Source organism: Procambarus clarkii, chromosome 69 (assembly GCF_040958095.1).
Source record: "Procambarus clarkii isolate CNS0578487 chromosome 69, FALCON_Pclarkii_2.0, whole genome shotgun sequence".
In the NCBI taxonomy this organism is placed as follows: Eukaryota; Metazoa; Arthropoda; class Malacostraca; order Decapoda; family Cambaridae; genus Procambarus; species Procambarus clarkii.
The window spans coordinates 8724084-8742505 of record NC_091218.1 but is presented as its reverse complement, the minus strand read 5'-3'; the positions used below and the strand labels follow the sequence as shown (position 1 = coordinate 8742505).

The 18422-nt window shown below is 47.4% G+C and overlaps 1 protein-coding gene across 1 annotated transcript in view; it reads right to left on the bottom strand.

Annotated features, from left to right (window-relative positions):
* Positions 1 to 10002: 10002 nt before the first annotated feature.
* Positions 10003 to 18422, bottom strand: part of LOC123749562 (uncharacterized) — an 89763-nt gene continuing 81343 nt past the window's right edge. Inside the window, exons 5-6 of the mRNA XM_069311032.1 lie at positions 15283 to 15462; positions 10003 to 15165 (exon numbers count right to left, since the gene is read on the bottom strand). Of these exons, the coding sequence (XP_069167133.1) occupies positions 14656 to 15165; positions 15283 to 15462 (690 nt within the window). The 3' untranslated portion in view covers positions 10003 to 14655. The remainder of the gene's footprint in view (positions 15166 to 15282; positions 15463 to 18422) is intronic.

Below are 18422 nucleotides of genomic sequence, written 5' to 3'. Positions count from 1 at the left end.
AACTTGGCTTATTAGGCAAATCGGGCCTTGCATAGTAGGCTGAGAAGTGCGTTCTGGCTACTAGGTTCGACATATATATATATATATATATATATATATATATATATATATATATATATATATATATATATATATATATATACACACAACTTTAGAACACTTTCCCACCAGGAGATTCGAACCCTAGCCAGCACAGAAGCTTTACAGCAACTGGCATAATTGGTACACCTTTAACCCACTGCACCAAACTCAGACCTTAAAAGAGATGGTAATTTTGGGGGTATTTAAACCCTCCAAAGATCACCACCTCCAAGGGCAACTAGAGTTAGTGAGGGGTCACTCACGTTCTTTCATCAAATTCCTGTTAATATGGGAGAAATCTGTGTCTATGCTTAATGCACAACTTGCCTAAACACGCAAGAGAAGTTATACAACTTTAGAACACTTTCCCACCAGGAGATTCGAACCCTAGCCAGCACAGAAGCCTTACAGCAACCTCGAATCTCCTGGTGGGAAATTAGTCTCTAAACTATAAATGTGATGAGGACCCTAGGAGTCCTTAAAGTGTTTCATGCATTGAGGAGATTCCAATGATCAACATGGACCAGGACCAGGTGAGGCTAGTCTGAGAAGAGATCCTCAAGGACTCTAACTCGACCTTGCTCCCAGGCCTTGTACAGTTGCTCTCGTATTTTCTCTGCTGATTCCGACAGCTTCGTGAAGCGTCTGCCACATGTACATTGGCGACGTACGCATTGCATTCGGGAAAGCAAAATAGAAAAGATTTTTCTTCAAATGGGCCCCACATTGTGACTGTCTCCTCTGTATCTGAGGTGAACCTTTGGTCAAAACTGTACATATATCTTATGTACGTGATCATTTGATGTATCAAATGTGGTGATCTCACAGACGTTAACAACTACAGACCTATATCAATCCTGCCTAATTTGTCAAAAATATTTGAAAAACTAATCTACAAGCAGCTTTACTCTTTTCTAGCCAAACACAATATACTTAGCTCTTGTCAATATGGCTTCAGACCCAAAAAAAGCACTAACGATGCACTTATTAGTATGATTAACTTGATTCACGCAGCTCTTGATAAGAAGGAGTTCCCTGTTGGGTTATTTGTGGACCTGCGTAAGGCTTTTGACACTGTCAACCACCAAAACCTTCTTCTTAAATTACATCATTATGAAGTCAGAGGACACTCCCTGCAATACCTCAAATCTTACCTTACTGACAGGCTCCAGTATGTTTCTGTGAATAATACAATTTCTCCCACCCTACCCATCAACATTGGCGTTCCTCAGGGCAGCATACTTGGCCCTCTCCTCTTTCTCATCTACATTAATGACCTTCCAAATGCCTCCCAACACCTCAAACCAATTCTGTTTGCTGACGACACAACCTTCATTTTCTCCAGTCCTGACCCCCTTGCTCTAAATGCCACAGTAAATACTGAGCTAAATAAAGTCCATCTTTGGCTAACTGCCAACAAACTCACCCTTAACATTGACAAAACGTTCTATATTCTGTTTGGCAATAAATCCTCTAATCAAATAAATCTCAAAATAAACAATACCCAAATTTGTAACAAATTAGATGGCAAATTCCCTGGCGTTCTCATCGACCACAAGCTGAATTTCCAGGGACACATTCTAAATATATCAAAAAAAGTTTCAAAAAACTGTTGGCATTCTTTCTAGATCAGATATTATGTACCCCGCCCTGCCCTGGTGACTCTCTATTACTCCCTCATCTATCCATATCTCAACTATGGTATTTGTGCTTGGGGTTCTACTACCCAAAATCATTTACGTCCTCTAATTACTCAACACAAAGCTGCTATAGGACAATATCCAACTCTGACCCCAGACATCACTCGGTACCCCTACTCAAATCTCAGAATATGTTAGATATTAAGTCACTGCACATTCTCTCATGTGTATTATACATATATAAAACGCTGAACTGTAATGCCAATCCTGACTTCAAAAGATTCATTGAAGGTTGTAACAGAACCCATGAGCACCACACCAGAAATAAATACAGTTTTGATATTCCTAGAGTACGACTTAATCAAACTAGAAATGCTCTACAAATCAAGGTACCCAGAATGTGGAATGACCTTCCCAACCATGTTAAAGACTGTACCTCTCTCAACCAGTTTAAGATAAAAACGAAGCACTACCTAATAAATTCCCTGTAACCTACCTTACCCCTCTGTTGTCAACCCATGTCTCTTTTGTTTTTTTTCAAAACAACGCTGTTTGAATGTAATTGTCTGTAATAATTTGTAATTGTATTTGTGCTGCATTTTCAGCCATGTTCCCCCTCTTTTACCTCTATTTTTATTTGTTCTCAACACATTTTATTCTTTATACCCATTAGTATTAAGCTTTAGTCATTAATGTTTTTCCTGCCAGAAACGCTTTGCGTAATAGTAGCTTTGGGCATTGTATGTACTAGCTCTATCTATAAATCCATCATTCTTTGTAAAATCTCTTGTATGTATGTATATCGCACACAAAGCATATAAGTAACAAAAACAAACCATGGCCAAGGCCCAGGCACAACTATATGACAACCCAAGAAAGAATCCGGGGCGAACAATGAAACACAGAGATACATGTACCTCAAACAAACACCCTTCCAGGAAGAACAGCAATCAAACCAACAAAATGAGTAACAAAACAGCCGCATGCAACTCACTCAAGGTACAAGCAAACGGCCCACGCAGGAGCCAACATAGAAGCAAACCCACACTCACACACAACCCCACACACCAAACCGAACACACAACCACAGGAGCAACCACACACACACCATCACAACTCCCGAGGAGGCCCACCGGAGGGCCGGGGATCGAGGATGAAAACAGAAGACCACTCACCCAAAAGCAACCCGACGCACATACCCACCCGTGAACCAACCACGGAACTCGCTCGGAAACGCACGCTGCACCCACCACCACGTGAACCGCAAACGACCCTCAAAAACCCCAAAAGCCTAGCAACCCCATAACCCTCCTCCGACCCACCCACACACAATACACAAAGTCAGCAACAAGAAGACAAAGCGTATTGCGGACACGGCGCGACCTCCGCTGAAAGGACAAAACAAAAATCTCAAAAGGTCACCCCGACACTCAGGTCCACAAACTCCAACCAACACGTCCCGAAACCAATCAAGCAAACCCGCAACCGCCGCAAAAATAAAAGACATGCAACTGCGTCTCAGGGAGACCACAGTGCACACACGCATCAGAGGCACGCAAACCCAGCATGCACAACCGTGTATTAGTCGCCAACGACAAATGCAAGAGCCGAAACAACAATTCCCGCTGTTGCGGAGCCAGAAACCGAGCCCCAGTGCCGCCCACACATCCCCCAATCCCAACACGGGAACAAACCCTCACCCGCGGTGGAACATGATGAAACAAAACCCGATACACCGCTTGACCGGCAAGGACAGGAACCCGGACAACGGCACACCTCCGAAGAATCGCCACCGCCCAAGAGTAAACCGGGGGGGGGGGGGGGGTACAGACCGCCGCCTCCCGACAAACACCAAAATCCACCAAATAGCTAAACCTAACAAAGCAATAATAAACACACAAACCATTGAGCCCCCCACCCAACTCAAACCCCTGACACAACGAGACCCAAAAGAGCGCCCGAGCCCTCGTGAACACATCAGGAATGCCCACCCCACCCTCCTGCACAGCCAACACCAACGTCGACCGGCGAATTGGGTGGTAACGACCACACCACACATAACGATAAACCTGGCGTTCCAACCCGAAAGCCAGCTTACGATCCAGGGGGAAAACCCGAGCCACGAACCAGACCCGGGACAAAACTTTGCGATTCACAAGCAACGCCCGCTGATAAAGCGTCAACGGGCGTACAGCCAGCAACCCAATCGCAACACCGACACTCCGGGAAACCATATCCCAATTGCAAGCCAAGGACCTCTCATAGGAAGCAAACCAGGTAAGCCCCAAAACCCGCATAGAAGTGACAACCGGAAACCATGACCCCACCCACACAAGGCGAGAGGACCACCCACCAAGACCCATAAGACCGGATTTCGCACGATTTACCAGCGCCCCAGTGACCAAACTCAAACCTCTCAACCACAACCTGGACCGCCCCAACCGACCCTCCGAGGCCAGGAACAGGACTGTATCATCTGCATAACCGCAGATAGGCAACCGAAGACCCGACGGCAAACGGGGGGACGATCAACGGGCATCCCTTGATCGCCCTAAAAAACGGCTCCTGAAAGACGATATACAGGAGCATCGAAAGCGGACAACCCTGCCGCACCGAGCGACGCACAGGGAAAGAATCACTCAAAAACCCATTTACACAGACCCGACTACAACACTGAGCGTACAACATACGCACCCAACGAACAAACAAGGGCGGAAATCCTAGCCTCCCAACACACGAAACACAAAATCGAGTGACACACGGTCGAAAGCCTTCGACCAATCCAGACAAAGCATCGCTGCCGACAAGCGAGAGTCGGACACATACTAGAGCACATCTCGAAACAATGCATTGCAATGCAACAAGGAACGACCTGGAACACCACAAAACTGTCCACAGAGACAACAGACGCAACAACACTGCGACACCGACCAGCCAAAACCTTAGACAGGATCTTGTAGTCGACATTCAACAAAGTAATGGGCCGCCAGTTTGAGAATAACTGTAGATCGCCCGACTTCGGGAGTGTGTTCTGCCTATGTCTCAGTGCGTTGGGATTGTGCGGCTTCTCCCGAAGTCGGGCGATCTACAGTTATTCTCAAACTGGCGGCCCATTACTTTGTTGAATGTCGACTACAAGATCCTGTCTAAGGTTTTGGGCTGGTCGGTCTGTCGCAGTGTTGTTGCGTCTGTTGTCTCTGTGGAGCAGTTTTGTGGTGTTCCAGGTCGTTCCTTGTTGCATTGCAATGCATTGTTTCGAGATGTGCTCTAGTATGTGTCCGACTCTCGCTTGTCGGCAGCGATGCTTTGTCTGGATTGGTCGAAGGCTTTCGACCGTGTGTCACTCGATTTTGTGTTTCGTGTGTTTGGGGAGGCTAGGATTTCCGCCTTGTTTGTTCGTTGGGTGCGTATGTTGTACGCTCAGTGTTGTAGTTCGGGTCTGTGTAAATGGGTTTTTGAGTGATTCTTTCCCTGTGCGTCGCTCGGTGCGGCAGGGTTGTCCGCTTTTCGATGCTCCTGTATATCGTCTTTCAGGAGCCGTTTTTTAGGGCGATCAGGGATGCCCGTTGATCGTCCCCCCGTTTGCCGTCGGGTCTTCGGTTGCCTATCTGCGGTTATGCAGATGATACAGTCCTGTTCCTGGCCTCGGAGGGGTCGGTTGGGGCGGTCCAGGTTGTGGTTGAGAGGTTTGAGTTGGTCACTGGGGCGCTGGTAAATCGTGCGAAATCCGGTCTTATGGGTCTTGGTGGGTGGTCCTCTCGCCTTGTGTGGGTGGGGTCATGGTTTCCGGTTGTCACTTCTATGCGGGTTTTGGGGCTTACCTGCGTTTGCTTCCTATGAGAGGTCCTTGGCTTGCAATTGGGATATGGTTCCCGGAGTGTCGGTGTTGCGATTGGGTTGCTGGCTGTACGCCCGTTGACGCTTTATCAGCGGGCGTTGCTTGTGAATCGCAAAGTTTTGTCCCGGGTCTGGTTCGTGGCTCGGGTTTTCCCCCTGGATCGTAAGCTGGCTTTCGGGTTGGAACGCCAGGTTTATCGTTATGTGTGGTGTGGTCGTTACCACCCAATTCGCCGGTCGACGTTGGTGTTGGCTGTGCAGGAGGGTGGGTGGGCATTCCTGATGTGTTCACGAGGGCTCGGGCGCTCTTTGGGTCTCGTTGTGTCAGGGGTTTGAGTTGGGTGGGGGGCTCAATGGTTTGTGTGTTTATTATTGCTTTGTTAGGTTTAGCTATTTGGTGGATTTTGGTGTTTGTCGGGAGGCGGCGGTCTGTACCCCCCCCCACCCCCCCGGTTTACTCTTGGGCGGTGGGCGATTCTTCGGGAGGTGTGCCGTTGTCCGGGGTTCCTGTCCTTGCCGGTCAAGGCGGTGTATCGGGTTTTGTTTCATCATGTTCCACCGCGGGTGGAGGGTTTGTTCCCGTGTTGGGATTGGGGGATGTGTGGGCGGCACTGGGGCTCGGTTTCTGGCTCCGCAACAGCGGGAATTGTTGTTTCGGCTCTTGCATTTGTCGTTGGCGACTAATACACGGTTGTGCATGCTGGGTTTGCGTGCCTCTGATGCGTGTGTGCACTGTGGTCTCCCTGAGACGCAGTTGCATGTCTTTTATTTTTGCGGGCGGGTTGCGGGGTTTGCTTGATTGGTTTCGGGACGTGTTGGTTGGAGTTTGTGGACCTGAGTGTCGGGGTGACCTTTTGAGATTTTGTTTTTGTCCTTTCAGCGGAGGTCGCGCCGTGTCCGCAATACGCTTTGTCTTCTTGTTGCTGACTTTGTGTATTGTGTGTGGGTGGGTCGGAGGGAGGGTTATGGGGTTGCTAGGCTTTTGGGGGTTTTTGAGGGGTCGTTTGCGGTTCACGTGGTGGTGGGTGCAGCGTGCGTTTCCGAGCGAGTTCCGTGGTTGGTTCACGGGTGGTATGTGCGTCGGGTTGCTTTTGGGTGAGTGGTCTTCTGTTTTCATCCTCGATCCCCGGCCCTCCGGTGGGCCTCCTCGGGGAGTTGTGATGGGTGTGTGTGTGGTTGCTCCTGTGGTTGTGTGTTCGGTTGGTGTGTGGGGTTGTGTGTGAGTGTGGGTTTGCTTCTATGTTGGCTCCTGCGTGGGCCGTTGCTTGTACCTTGAGTGAGTTGCATGCGGCTGTTTTGTTACTCATTTTGTTGGTTTGATTGCTGTTCTTCCTGGAAGGGTGTTTGTTTGAGGTACATGTATCTCTGTGTTTCATTGTTCGCCCCGGATTCTTTCTTGGGTTGTCATATAGTTGTGCCTGGGCCTTGGCATGGTTTGTTTTTGTTACTTATATGCTTTGTGTGCGATATACATACATACAAGAGATTTTACAAAGAATGATGGATTTATAGATAGAGCTAGTACATACAATGCCCAAAGCTACTATTACGCAAAGCGTTTCTGGCAGGAAAAACATTAATGACTAAAGCTTAATACTAATGGGTATAAAGAATAAAATGTGTTGAGAACAAATAAAAATAGAGGTAAAAGAGGGGGAACATGGCTGAAAATGCAGCACAAATACAATTACAAATTATTACAGACAATTACATTCAAACAGCGTTTGTTTTGAAAAAAAACAAAAGAGACATGGGTTGACAACAGAGGGGTAAGGTAGGTTACAGGGAATTTATTAGGTAGTGCTTCGTTTTTATCTTAAACTGGTTGAGAGAGGTACAGTCTTTAACATGGTTGGGAAGGTCATTCCACATTCTGGGTACCTTGATTTGTAGAGCATTTCTAGTTTGATTAAGTCGTACTCTAGGAATATCAAAACTGTATTTATTTCTGGTGTGGTGCTCATGGGTTCTGTTACAACCTTCAATGAATCTTTTGAAGTCAGGATTGGCATTACAGTTCAGCGTTTTATATATGTATAATACACATGAGAGAATGTGCAGTGACTTAATATCTAACATATTCTGAGATTTGAGTAGGGGTACCGAGTGATGTCTGGGGTCAGAGTTGGATATTGTCCTAATAGCAGCTTTGTGTTGAGTAATTAGAGGACGTAAATGATTTTGGGTAGTAGAACCCCAAGCACAAATACCATAGTTGAGATATGGATAGATGAGGGAGTAATAGAGAGTCACCAGGGCAGGGCGGGGTACATAATATCTGATCTTAGAAAGAATGCCAACAGTTTTTGAAACTTTTTTTGATATATTTAGAATGTGTCCCTGGAAATTCAGCTTGTGGTCGATGAGAACGCCAGGGAATTTGCCATCTAATTTGTTACAAATTTGGGTATTGTTTATTTTGAGATTTATTTGATTAGAGGATTTATTGCCAAACAGAATATAGAACGTTTTGTCAATGTTAAGGGTGAGTTTGTTGGCAGTTAGCAAAGATGGACTTTATTTAGCTCAGTATTTACTGTGGCATTTAGAGCAAGGGGGTCAGGACTGGAGAAAATGAAGGTTGTGTCGTCAGCAAACAGAATTGGTTTGAGGTGTTGGGAGGCATTTGGAAGGTCATTAATGTAGATGAGAAAGAGGAGAGGGCCAAGTATGCTGCCCTGAGGAACGCCAATGTTGATGGGTAGGGTGGGAGAAATTGTATTATTCACAGAAACATACTGGAGCCTGTCAGTAAGGTAAGATTTGAGGTATTGCAGGGAGTGTCCTCTGACTTCATAATGATGTAATTTAAGAAGAAGGTTTTGGTGGTTGACAGTGTCAAAAGCCTTACGCAGGTCCACAAATAACCCAACAGGGAACTCCTTCTTATCAAGAGCTGCGTGAATCAAGTTAATCATACTAATAAGTGCATCGTTAGTGCTTTTTTGGGTCTGAAGCCATATTGACAAGAGCTAAGTATATTGTGTTTGGCTAGAAAAGAGTAAAGCTGCTTGTAGATTAGTTTTTCAAATATTTTTGACAAATTAGGCAGGATTGATATAGGTCTGTAGTTGTTAACGTCTGTGAGATCACCACATTTGATACATCAAATGATCACGTACATAAGATATATGTACAGTTTTGACCAAAGGTTCACCTCAGATACAGAGGAGACAGTCACAATGTGGGGCCCATTTGAAGAAAAATCTTTTCTATTTTGCTTTCCCGAATGCAATGCGTACGTCGCCAATGTACATGTGGCAGACGCTTCACGAAGCTGTCGGAATCAGCAGAGAAAATACGAGAGCAACTGTACAAGGCCTGGGAGCAAGGTCGAGTTAGAGTCCTTGAGGATCTCTTCTCAGACTAGCCTCACCTGGTCCTGGTCCATGTTGATCATTGGAATCTCCTCAATGCATGAAACACTTTAAGGACTCCTAGGGTCCTCATCACATTTATAGTTTAGAGACTAATTTCCCACCAGGAGATTCGAGGTTGCTGTAAGGCTTCTGTGCTGGCTAGGGTTCGAATCTCCTGGTGGAAAGTGTTCTAAAGTTGTATAACTTCTCTTGCGTGTTTAGGCAAGTTGTGCATTAAGCATAGACACAGATTTCTCCCATATTAACAGGAATTTGATGAAAGAACGTGAGTGACCCCTCACTAACTCTAGTTGCCCTTGGGAGGTGGTGATCTTTGGAGGGTTTAAATACCCCCAAAATTACCATCTCTTTTAAGGGTCTGAGTTTGGTGCAGTGGGTTAAAGGTTGTACCAATTATGCCAGTTGCTGTAAAGCTTCTGTGCTGGCTAGGGTTCGAATCTCCTGGTGGGAAAGTGTTCTAAAGTTGTGTGTATATATATATATATATATATATATATATATATATATATATATATATATATATATATATATATATATATATATATATGTCGAACCTAGTAGCCAGAACGCACTTCTCAGCCTACTATGCAAGGCCCGATTTGCCTAATAAGCCAAGTTTTCCTGAATTAATATATTTTCTCAATTTTTTTCTTATGAAATGATAAAGCTACCCATTTCATTATGTATGAGGTTAATTTTTTTTATTGGAGTTAAAATTAACGTAGATATATGACCAAACCTAACCAACCCTACCTAACCTAACCTAACCTATCTTTATAGGTTAGGTTAGGTTAGGTGGCCGAAAAAGTTAGGTTAGGTTAGGTTAGGTAGGTTAGGTAGTCGAAAAAACAATTATTTCATGAAAACTTGGCTTATTAGGCAAATCGGGCCTTGCATAGTAGGCTGAGAAGTGCGTTCTGGCTACTAGGTACGACATATATATATATATATATATATATATATATATATATATATATATGCTAAGGGGGAGTAACCTACAGCATCAATGGAAAACATAGCCTGGCAAAATATCAATAAGTGTCTAGGGGAGTGAAAGATTAACAAAAAGTATTCCAGTTTACTGGGTATTAACATAAATGAACATAACATGAAAAAGAATACAATCTATAAACTCACACTCAATGATTTATCCAGCTTCTCAAAGCTGGGCATGATCATCAACAGGTCTCAAAACTGCATACAATCAGCACTAGCTGACGCCAGGCTCTATCGTGGCGCAGTGGGACACTAGCGCCTATTATGCTGCTAATACCAATACAGGGTGGTGGTGGTGTCACAACCATTAACAAATGAGGTATGAGGAATCAATATCATATACAGCACAACGACATCACTTAAGATCCTCAGGTACCCACCTCACTAAGATATATAACAGCACCTATCACCTGGTATAAAGGATGCACAATGGTAGAACTGATCCATGGTATACATTACTGCAACATGACAAATATCCTAGCAGTCAAATGACACAAATAAGGTCACAAAACCCGGACCGTAGCGGCAACACATGCGCTCGACTGAGAAAATTAAAGAGTGACCGCCCAGAGCCATGCTGGCCGGGAGCGACACTGTATCCACCTCTATGAGTCAGCTGACTCCTCATCTCAAGCTCATATACAGACATATCTCGATCAACATCTTCTAATTCATATATCAACAAAATAAAGACCATAATACACAACCTTACATAATAATACATATCAATAATTCAGTATATAAAAGATTATATCATGATATAAAAATATGTGAACAAAGAATTCATATTGGCAAGACATGGTAACACTGGCAGGAGAGGGGAGGAGTGGTTAAGGGAGGATTTCAGAGGTCTGCCCGCCAGTCATTATGCATAAGTATACATGAATACAGTATAAAATATATATATATACAACATGTGTATCAAAACCATGTCTATGTGGTACACATCTCACAGTGCCAAAATCTAATTTAATGTTAGAGGACAATGTAATGAACAATAATGAAAGGGAAATTACACAGTATACATGACAGTAATACATCCGAGACCTAAATTTATACATTCTCCATCATAGTTCGCATAATATTTCCTATACAGCATTATGTAGCATTCCATAATGTAAGCATATACGGATGTTTTTCAAGCTACATGACATTAGGCTACTGCTATTCACTAGACTTCTAATATATATCCACAAATACATGGCAAGGACTTATTGTACAGAAATATAATATACATAGATATATGTGGAATACATTGGCAATACACATTTAATACTAGTGTGTTGTCGAAAACAGAGTAACTACATAAATAAATATTCGTGATACTAGGCTAATCAGCCAAGACATCACTATACAGTTTGAGCACATCATACACCAGCTACAGTATGATCATACTGGTGTATGTGTGGTCATAACACCACCTCACACCCATATGGTAATATCACAACACACCATGGTCCAGTATGGTAATATCACAACACACCATGGTCCAGTATGGTAATATCACAACACACCATGGACCAGTATAGTAATATCACAACACACCATGGACCAGTATGGTAATATCACAACACACCATGGTCCAGTATGGTAATATCACAACACACCAAGGACCAGTATGGTAATATCACAACACACCATGGACCAGTATGGTAATATCACAACACACCATGGACCAGTATGGTAATATCACAACACACCATGGACCAGTAGGGTAATATCACAACACACCATGGACCAGTATGGTAATATCACAACACACCATGGACCAGTATGGTAATATCACAACACACCATGGACCAGTAGGGTAATATCACAACACACCATGGACCAGTATGGTAATATCACAACACACCATGGACCAGTATGGTAATATCACAACACACCATGGACCAGTATGGTAATATCACAACACACCATGGACCAGTATGGTAATATCACAACACACCATGGACCAGTATGGTAATATCACAACACACCATGGACCAGTATGGTAATATCACAAACACACCATGGTCCAGTATGGTAATATCACAACACACCATGGACCAGTATGGTAATATCACAACACACCATGGACCAGTATGGTAATATCACAACACACCATGGACCAGTATGGTAATATCACAACACACCATGGTCCAGTATGTTAATATCACAACACACCTGAGTGATTGTGAGGTGATGGTGATATAGCAGTGATAATATTATAATAAAGATAGTGTGATAATGATACTGAGGTGATGATATGACAGTGGTAGTGAGGTGATGGTAATATAGCTGTGATAGTGAGGCGATATAGCAGTGATAGTATAGTGGTGATATAGCAGTGATACTGAGGTGATAGTGATATAGCAGTGATGGTGCGGTAGTGGTGCTGTAGCAGTGATAGTGATATATCAGTTAATGTAAGAAGGAAATATATCAGTGTGAGGTGATAATGCAGTGAAAGTGGAATGATGTTGGTGTAGCAGTGACAGTGTTATGTGATAGTGAGCTGTTGGTGATATAACAGTGACAACAGCTGTCATATAGTGACACCAACAATTTGTTACTCAACATGGTCAGTATATGACCCCAAGTGTGGGCCCTGAGGTGATGGTGATATATAGAGGTGATAGTGAAGCTATAGTGATACAGCAATGATAGGTTACAGTACTGAGAAGATATAGCATTGATGGTGATACAGCCGTGATTTTCAGGTATATGATACCAAAGCATAAATACCAAAGATAGTGAAGTTATGATGATATAGTGATAAAGGTGTGTCATTAAATTAAATTGTCATCAAAACACACTGTCCATGGTGATGCAGAAGTGATGGTGATGGTACAGTGAACTAGAGTGGCAGCACAACACCACAGTAGTGATGGTGGTGATACAGTGAACTAGAGTGGCAGCACAACACCACAGTAGTGATGGTACAGTGAACTAGAGTGGCAGCACAACACCACAGTAGTGATGGTGGTGGTACAGTGAACTAGAGTGGCAGCACAACACCACAGTAGTGATGGTGGTGGTACAGTGAACTAGAGTGGCAGCACAACACCACAGTAGTGATGGTGATGGTACAGTGAACTAGAGTATCAGCATAACACCACAGTAGTGATGGTGACGGTACAGTGAACTAGAGTATCAGCATAGCACCACAGTAGTGATGGTGGTAGTACAGTGAACTAGAGTGGCAGCACATCACCACAGTAGTGATGGTGATGGTACAGTGAACTAGAGTGGCAGCACAACACCACAGTAGTGATGGTGGTGGTACAGTGAACTAGAGTGGCAGCACAACACCACAGTAGTGATGGTAAAGTGAACTAGAGTGGCAGCGCAACACCACAGTAGTGATGGTGGTAGTACAGTGAACTAGAGTGGCAGCACAACACCACAGTAGTGATGGTGGTGGTACAGTGAACTAGAGTGGCAGCACAACACCACAGTAGTGATGGTGATGGTACAGTGAACTAGAGTGGCAGCACAACACCACAGTAGTGATGGTGGTGGTACAGTGAACTAGAGTGGCAGCACAACACCACAGTAGTGATGGTAAAGTGAACTAGAGTGGCAGCACAACACCACAGTAGTGATGGTGGTAGTACAGTGAACTAGAGTGGCAGCACAACATCACAGTAGTGATGGTGATGGTACAGTGGACTAGAGTGGCAGCACAACACCACAGTAGTGATGGTGATGGTACAGTGAACTAGAATGGCAGCACAACACCATAGTAGTGATATTGATGGTGCAGTGATCTAGAGCGGCAGCACAACACCACAGTAGTGATGGTGGTGGTACAGTGAACTAGAGTGGCAGCACAACACCACAGTAGTGATAGTGGTGGTACAGTGAACTAGAGTGGCAGCACAACATCACAGTAGTGATGGTGATGGTACTGTAAACTAGAGTGGCAGCACAACACCACAGTAGTGATGGTGGTGGTACAGTGAACTAGAGTGGCAGCACAAACACCACAGTAGTGATGGTGGTGGTACAGTGAACTAGAGTGGCAGCACAACACCACAGTAGTGATGGTGGTGGTACAGTGAACTAGAGTGGCAGCACAACATCACAGTAGTGATGGTGATGGTACTGTAAACTAGAGTGGCAGCACAACACCACAGTAGTGATGGTGGTGGTACAGTGAACTAGAGTGGCAGCACAACACCACAGTAGTGATGGTGGTGGTACAGTGAACAATAGTGGCAGCACAACACAACAGTAGTGATGGTGGTGGTACAGTGAACTAGAGTGGCAGCACAACACCACAGTAGTGATGGTGATGGTACAGTGAACAATAGTGGCAGCACAACACAACAGTAGTGATGGTGGTGGTACAGTGAACTAGAGTGGCAGCACAACACCACAGTAGTGATGGTGGTGGTACAGTGAACTAGAGTGGCAGCACAACACCACAGTAGTGATGGTACAGTGAACTAGAGTGGCAGCACAACACCACATTAGTGATGGTGGTGGTACAGTGAACTAGAGTGGCAGCACAACACCACAGTAGTGATGGTGATGGTACAGTGAACTAGAGTGGCAGCACAACACCACAGTGGTGATGGTGGTGGTACAGTGAACTAGAGTGGCAGCACAACACCACAGTGGTGATGGTGGTGGTACAGTGAACTAGAGTGGCAGCACATCATCACAGTAGTGATGGTGATGGTACAGTGAACTAGAGTGGCAGCACAACACCACAGTAGTGATGGTACAGTGAACTAGAGTGGCAGCACAACACCACAGTCCACCACAGTCACCTCCGTAATGTCACTGTGGTTGACTGCTGCCCTCACCACATCCAGGCCGCTCACCACATCACCGAAGACATCTGACCACTGATCACCCTGGTCGTTCCTGGTGGTGATGGCGAACTGGGCACTCCTGGGACCCCCCGGCACATACCTGGCCCACACAGCTCCTGCCTGGTCTGACTCCCGGTACTGCCCCTGGAGGTCAGGCAGCAGTGGGGCTCCTCCCTTACCATCATTACTCTCGTAGTCTCCGCCCTCCACAAACTCCCCCGGCTCACCCTTGCACTCCACCCACAACAGTTTAGTGTTGCGGTAGGTGTGGCCCCGCTGGCCCGTACACAACAACACAAACTGTCTGGCCAGCGGAGTGTCAGGGGTCAGCTGGATGGTGACCCGCCCTCTTATTGACCCCGCCCACCCGAGGTCAAGGAACGCCAGGGTGCAGGAGGGGTCCAGCACGTCCACAACCTCACTCTCCTGCAGAGAAATCAAATCAATCGTGCTGATAACTATATAACAAAATGTTATCATATTAGTTATCAAAATTCAATAAGTCAGTAATGTCAGTAAGACTAGTGGGTGTAATAAAGTAACCTGGAGGGTATGGGGGTGGGCGGGCGTGGGCTGACGCAGGAGTGAGTGGAGGTACAGCTGTTCGTCTTGTAGAGTTATCCTAGCGGAGCGGCGGCCATCTTGGTCTTCCTGGACGGCCACCACCCGGCCAGCCTCCACCAGCCTCTTGACGGACTCCCTCATCCTGCGGAGGTCCTCAACCTGTGGACAGTGTCAGCCCCATTATCACCTGTGGTCAGTGTCAGCCCCATTATCACATGTGGACAGTGTCAGCCCCATTATCACCTGTGGTCAGTGTCAGCCCCATTACCACCTGTGGTCAGTGTTAGCCCCATTACCACCTGTGGACAGTGTCAGCCCCATTATCACCTGTGGTCAGTGTCAGCCCCATTATCACCTGTGGACAGTGCCAGCCCCATTATCACCTGTGGTCAGTGTCAGCCCCATTATCACCTGTAGTTAGTGTCAGCCCCATTATCACCTGTGATCAGTGTCAGCCCCATTATGACCTGTAGTCAGTGTCAGCCCCATTATCACCTGTGATCAGTGTCAGCCCCATTATCACCTGTGGTCAGTCAGTCCCATTATGCTGGAGCTGTAGCTCCAGCCCCCCTCTACTGGCAGGGGGTTGGCGCTGGACCTGTAGCTCCAGCCCCCCTCTACTGTCAGGGGGTTGGTGCTGTACCTGTATATCCATCCTCCCTCTACTGGTAGGGGGGTTGGTGCTCGACCTGTAGCTCCAGCCCCCCCTCTACTGGCAGGAGGTTGGTGCTGGACCAGTAGCTCCAGCCCCCCCTCTACTGGCATGTGGATAGTGCTGGACCTGTAGCTCCAGTCCACCTCTACTGGCAGGGGGTTGGTTCTGGACCTGAAGCTCCAGCCCCCCCTCTACTGGCAGGAGGTTGGTGCTGGACCTGTAGCTCCAGCCCCCCTCTACTGGCATGGGGTTAGTGCTGGATCTGTAGCTCAGGCCCACCTCTACTGGCAGGCGGTTGGTTCTGGACCTGTAGCTCCAGCCCACCTCTACTGGTAGGGAGTGGTGCTGGACCTGTAGCTCCAGCCCACCTCTACTGGCAGGGAGTGGTGCAGGACCTGTAGCTCCAGCCCCCTCTACTGGCAGGGGGTTGATGCTGGACCTGTAGCTCCAGCCCCCCTCTACTGGCAGGGGGTTGATGCTGGACCTGTAGCTCCAGCCCTCAACTACTGGCATGGGGGATGGAGCTACACCTGAAGTTCTAGCCATCCTCTACAGGCAAGAGGAGTTGGTGCTGGAGTTGTTGCTCCAGCCTTTCTACTGGGAGGGGGTTTGTCCTGAACTTGTAGCTCCAGCCCCCCCTCTACTGGAAAGGGGATTGGTGCTGGACTTGTAGCTCCAGCCCCCCTCTACTGGCATATGGTTAGTGCTGGACCTGTAGCTCCAGTCCCCCTCTACTGGCAAGGGATTGGTGCTGTACCTGTAGCTCCAGTCCCCCGTCTATTGGCAGGGGGTTGGTGCTGGACCTGTATATCCATCCTCCCTCTACTGGCAAGGTGTTGGTGCTCGACCTGTAGCTCCAGTCCACCTCTACTGGCAGGGGATTGGTTCTGGACCTGTAGCTCCAGCCCCCCCCCCCCTCTAATGGCAGGGGGGTTGGGTGGTGGACCTGTAGCTCCTGCCTCCCTCTACTGACAGGGGGCTGGTGCTGGACCTGTAGCTCCAGCCCTCCTCTACTGGCAGGGGGCTGGTGCTGGACCTGTAGCTCCAGCCCTCCTCTACTGGCAGGGGGTTGGTGCTGGACTTGTAGCTCCAGCGCACCTCTACTGGCAGGGGGTTGGTTCTGGACCTGTAGCTCCAGCCCCCTCTACTGGCAGGGGGTTGGTGCTGGACCTGTAATTCCAGCCCTCCTCTACTGGCAGGGGGTTGGTGCTGGACCTGTAATTCCAGCCCCCCCTCAACTGGCAGGGGGATGGTGCTGGATTTATAGCTCCATCCCCCTTCTACTGGCAGGGGGTTGGTGCTGGACCTGTAGCTCCAGCCCTCCTCTACTGGCAGGGGGTTGGTGCTGGACCTGTAATTCCAGCCCCCCCTCAACTGGCAGGGGGATGGTGCTGGATTTATAGCTCCATCCCCCTTCTACTGGCAGGGGGTTGGTGCTGGACCTGTAGCTCCAGCCCCCCTCTATTGGCAGGGGGTTGGTGCTGGACCTGTAGCTCCAGACCCCCTCTACTTGCAGGGGGTTTGGTGCTGGACCTGTAGCTCCAGCCCCCTCTACTGGCAGGGAGTTGGTGCTGGACCAGTAGCTCCAGCCCCCCACTATTGGCAGGGGGTTGGTGCTGGACCAGTAGCTCCAGCTCATCTCTACTGGGAGGGGGATGGTGCTGGACCTGTAGCTCCAGCCCCCCTCTACTGGCAGGGAGTTGGTGCTGGACCTGTTGCTCCAGCCCCTCTACTAGCAGGATGTTGGTGCTTGACCTGTAGCTCCAGCCCCCCCTGTTACAGACCCGAGTCCAGCGTCGGAGTACGGAGCTGTGACGACAACGCCATCTGTGAGTCCGCTCCAGAAACCCACTCCAAATGGACAACGTCATCTAGTAAGGACGGGATATACCGGCCACAGGTGCTGGATTCCCGCCTTAATCAGCTCATAACATAGCCGCTGCTGACCTCTGGTGAGGTGGCGCTTAGACAGCAACGCCATCTATGGAGTGGAGAGGTGGACGTTTTTGTCTAAGCTTGTGAGGTTCCCTAGAGCGTCCCAGTATTAATGACGTGTCTGATTGCAGTCGACCTGGGACTGCTGAATTGGATGATGGATCAGTCTACCCAAGGCAGCCAAGGTCTCTTCACCAGTCTGCTTTGAAGAAGCTGTGAGTCACCCCCGGACGACCTCTGTTGAGAGTATTAGCCTGCCTGTGACGTGGCAGTGTCGGGAATCGCCTTATCCGGGACTGGCTGGTGGAAGAGACTAGCCACTGTGGTGCTTAGTAAGGAGAGTGATCAGCGGGATCACACGAGGCTCCCGCCTAGGGCTTGCAACCCTAGTTTCGGTCGTGGAGTGGCCTACACAGCGGAGATGATCGGAACCTGCTAGCTACAGGGTGGATTGTGGTTGAAGGCCTCCACGACGGAGCACCCAGTGGGACTGTGATTTGGCTGGCCTGTGGCCAGGGTAGATTCGCCA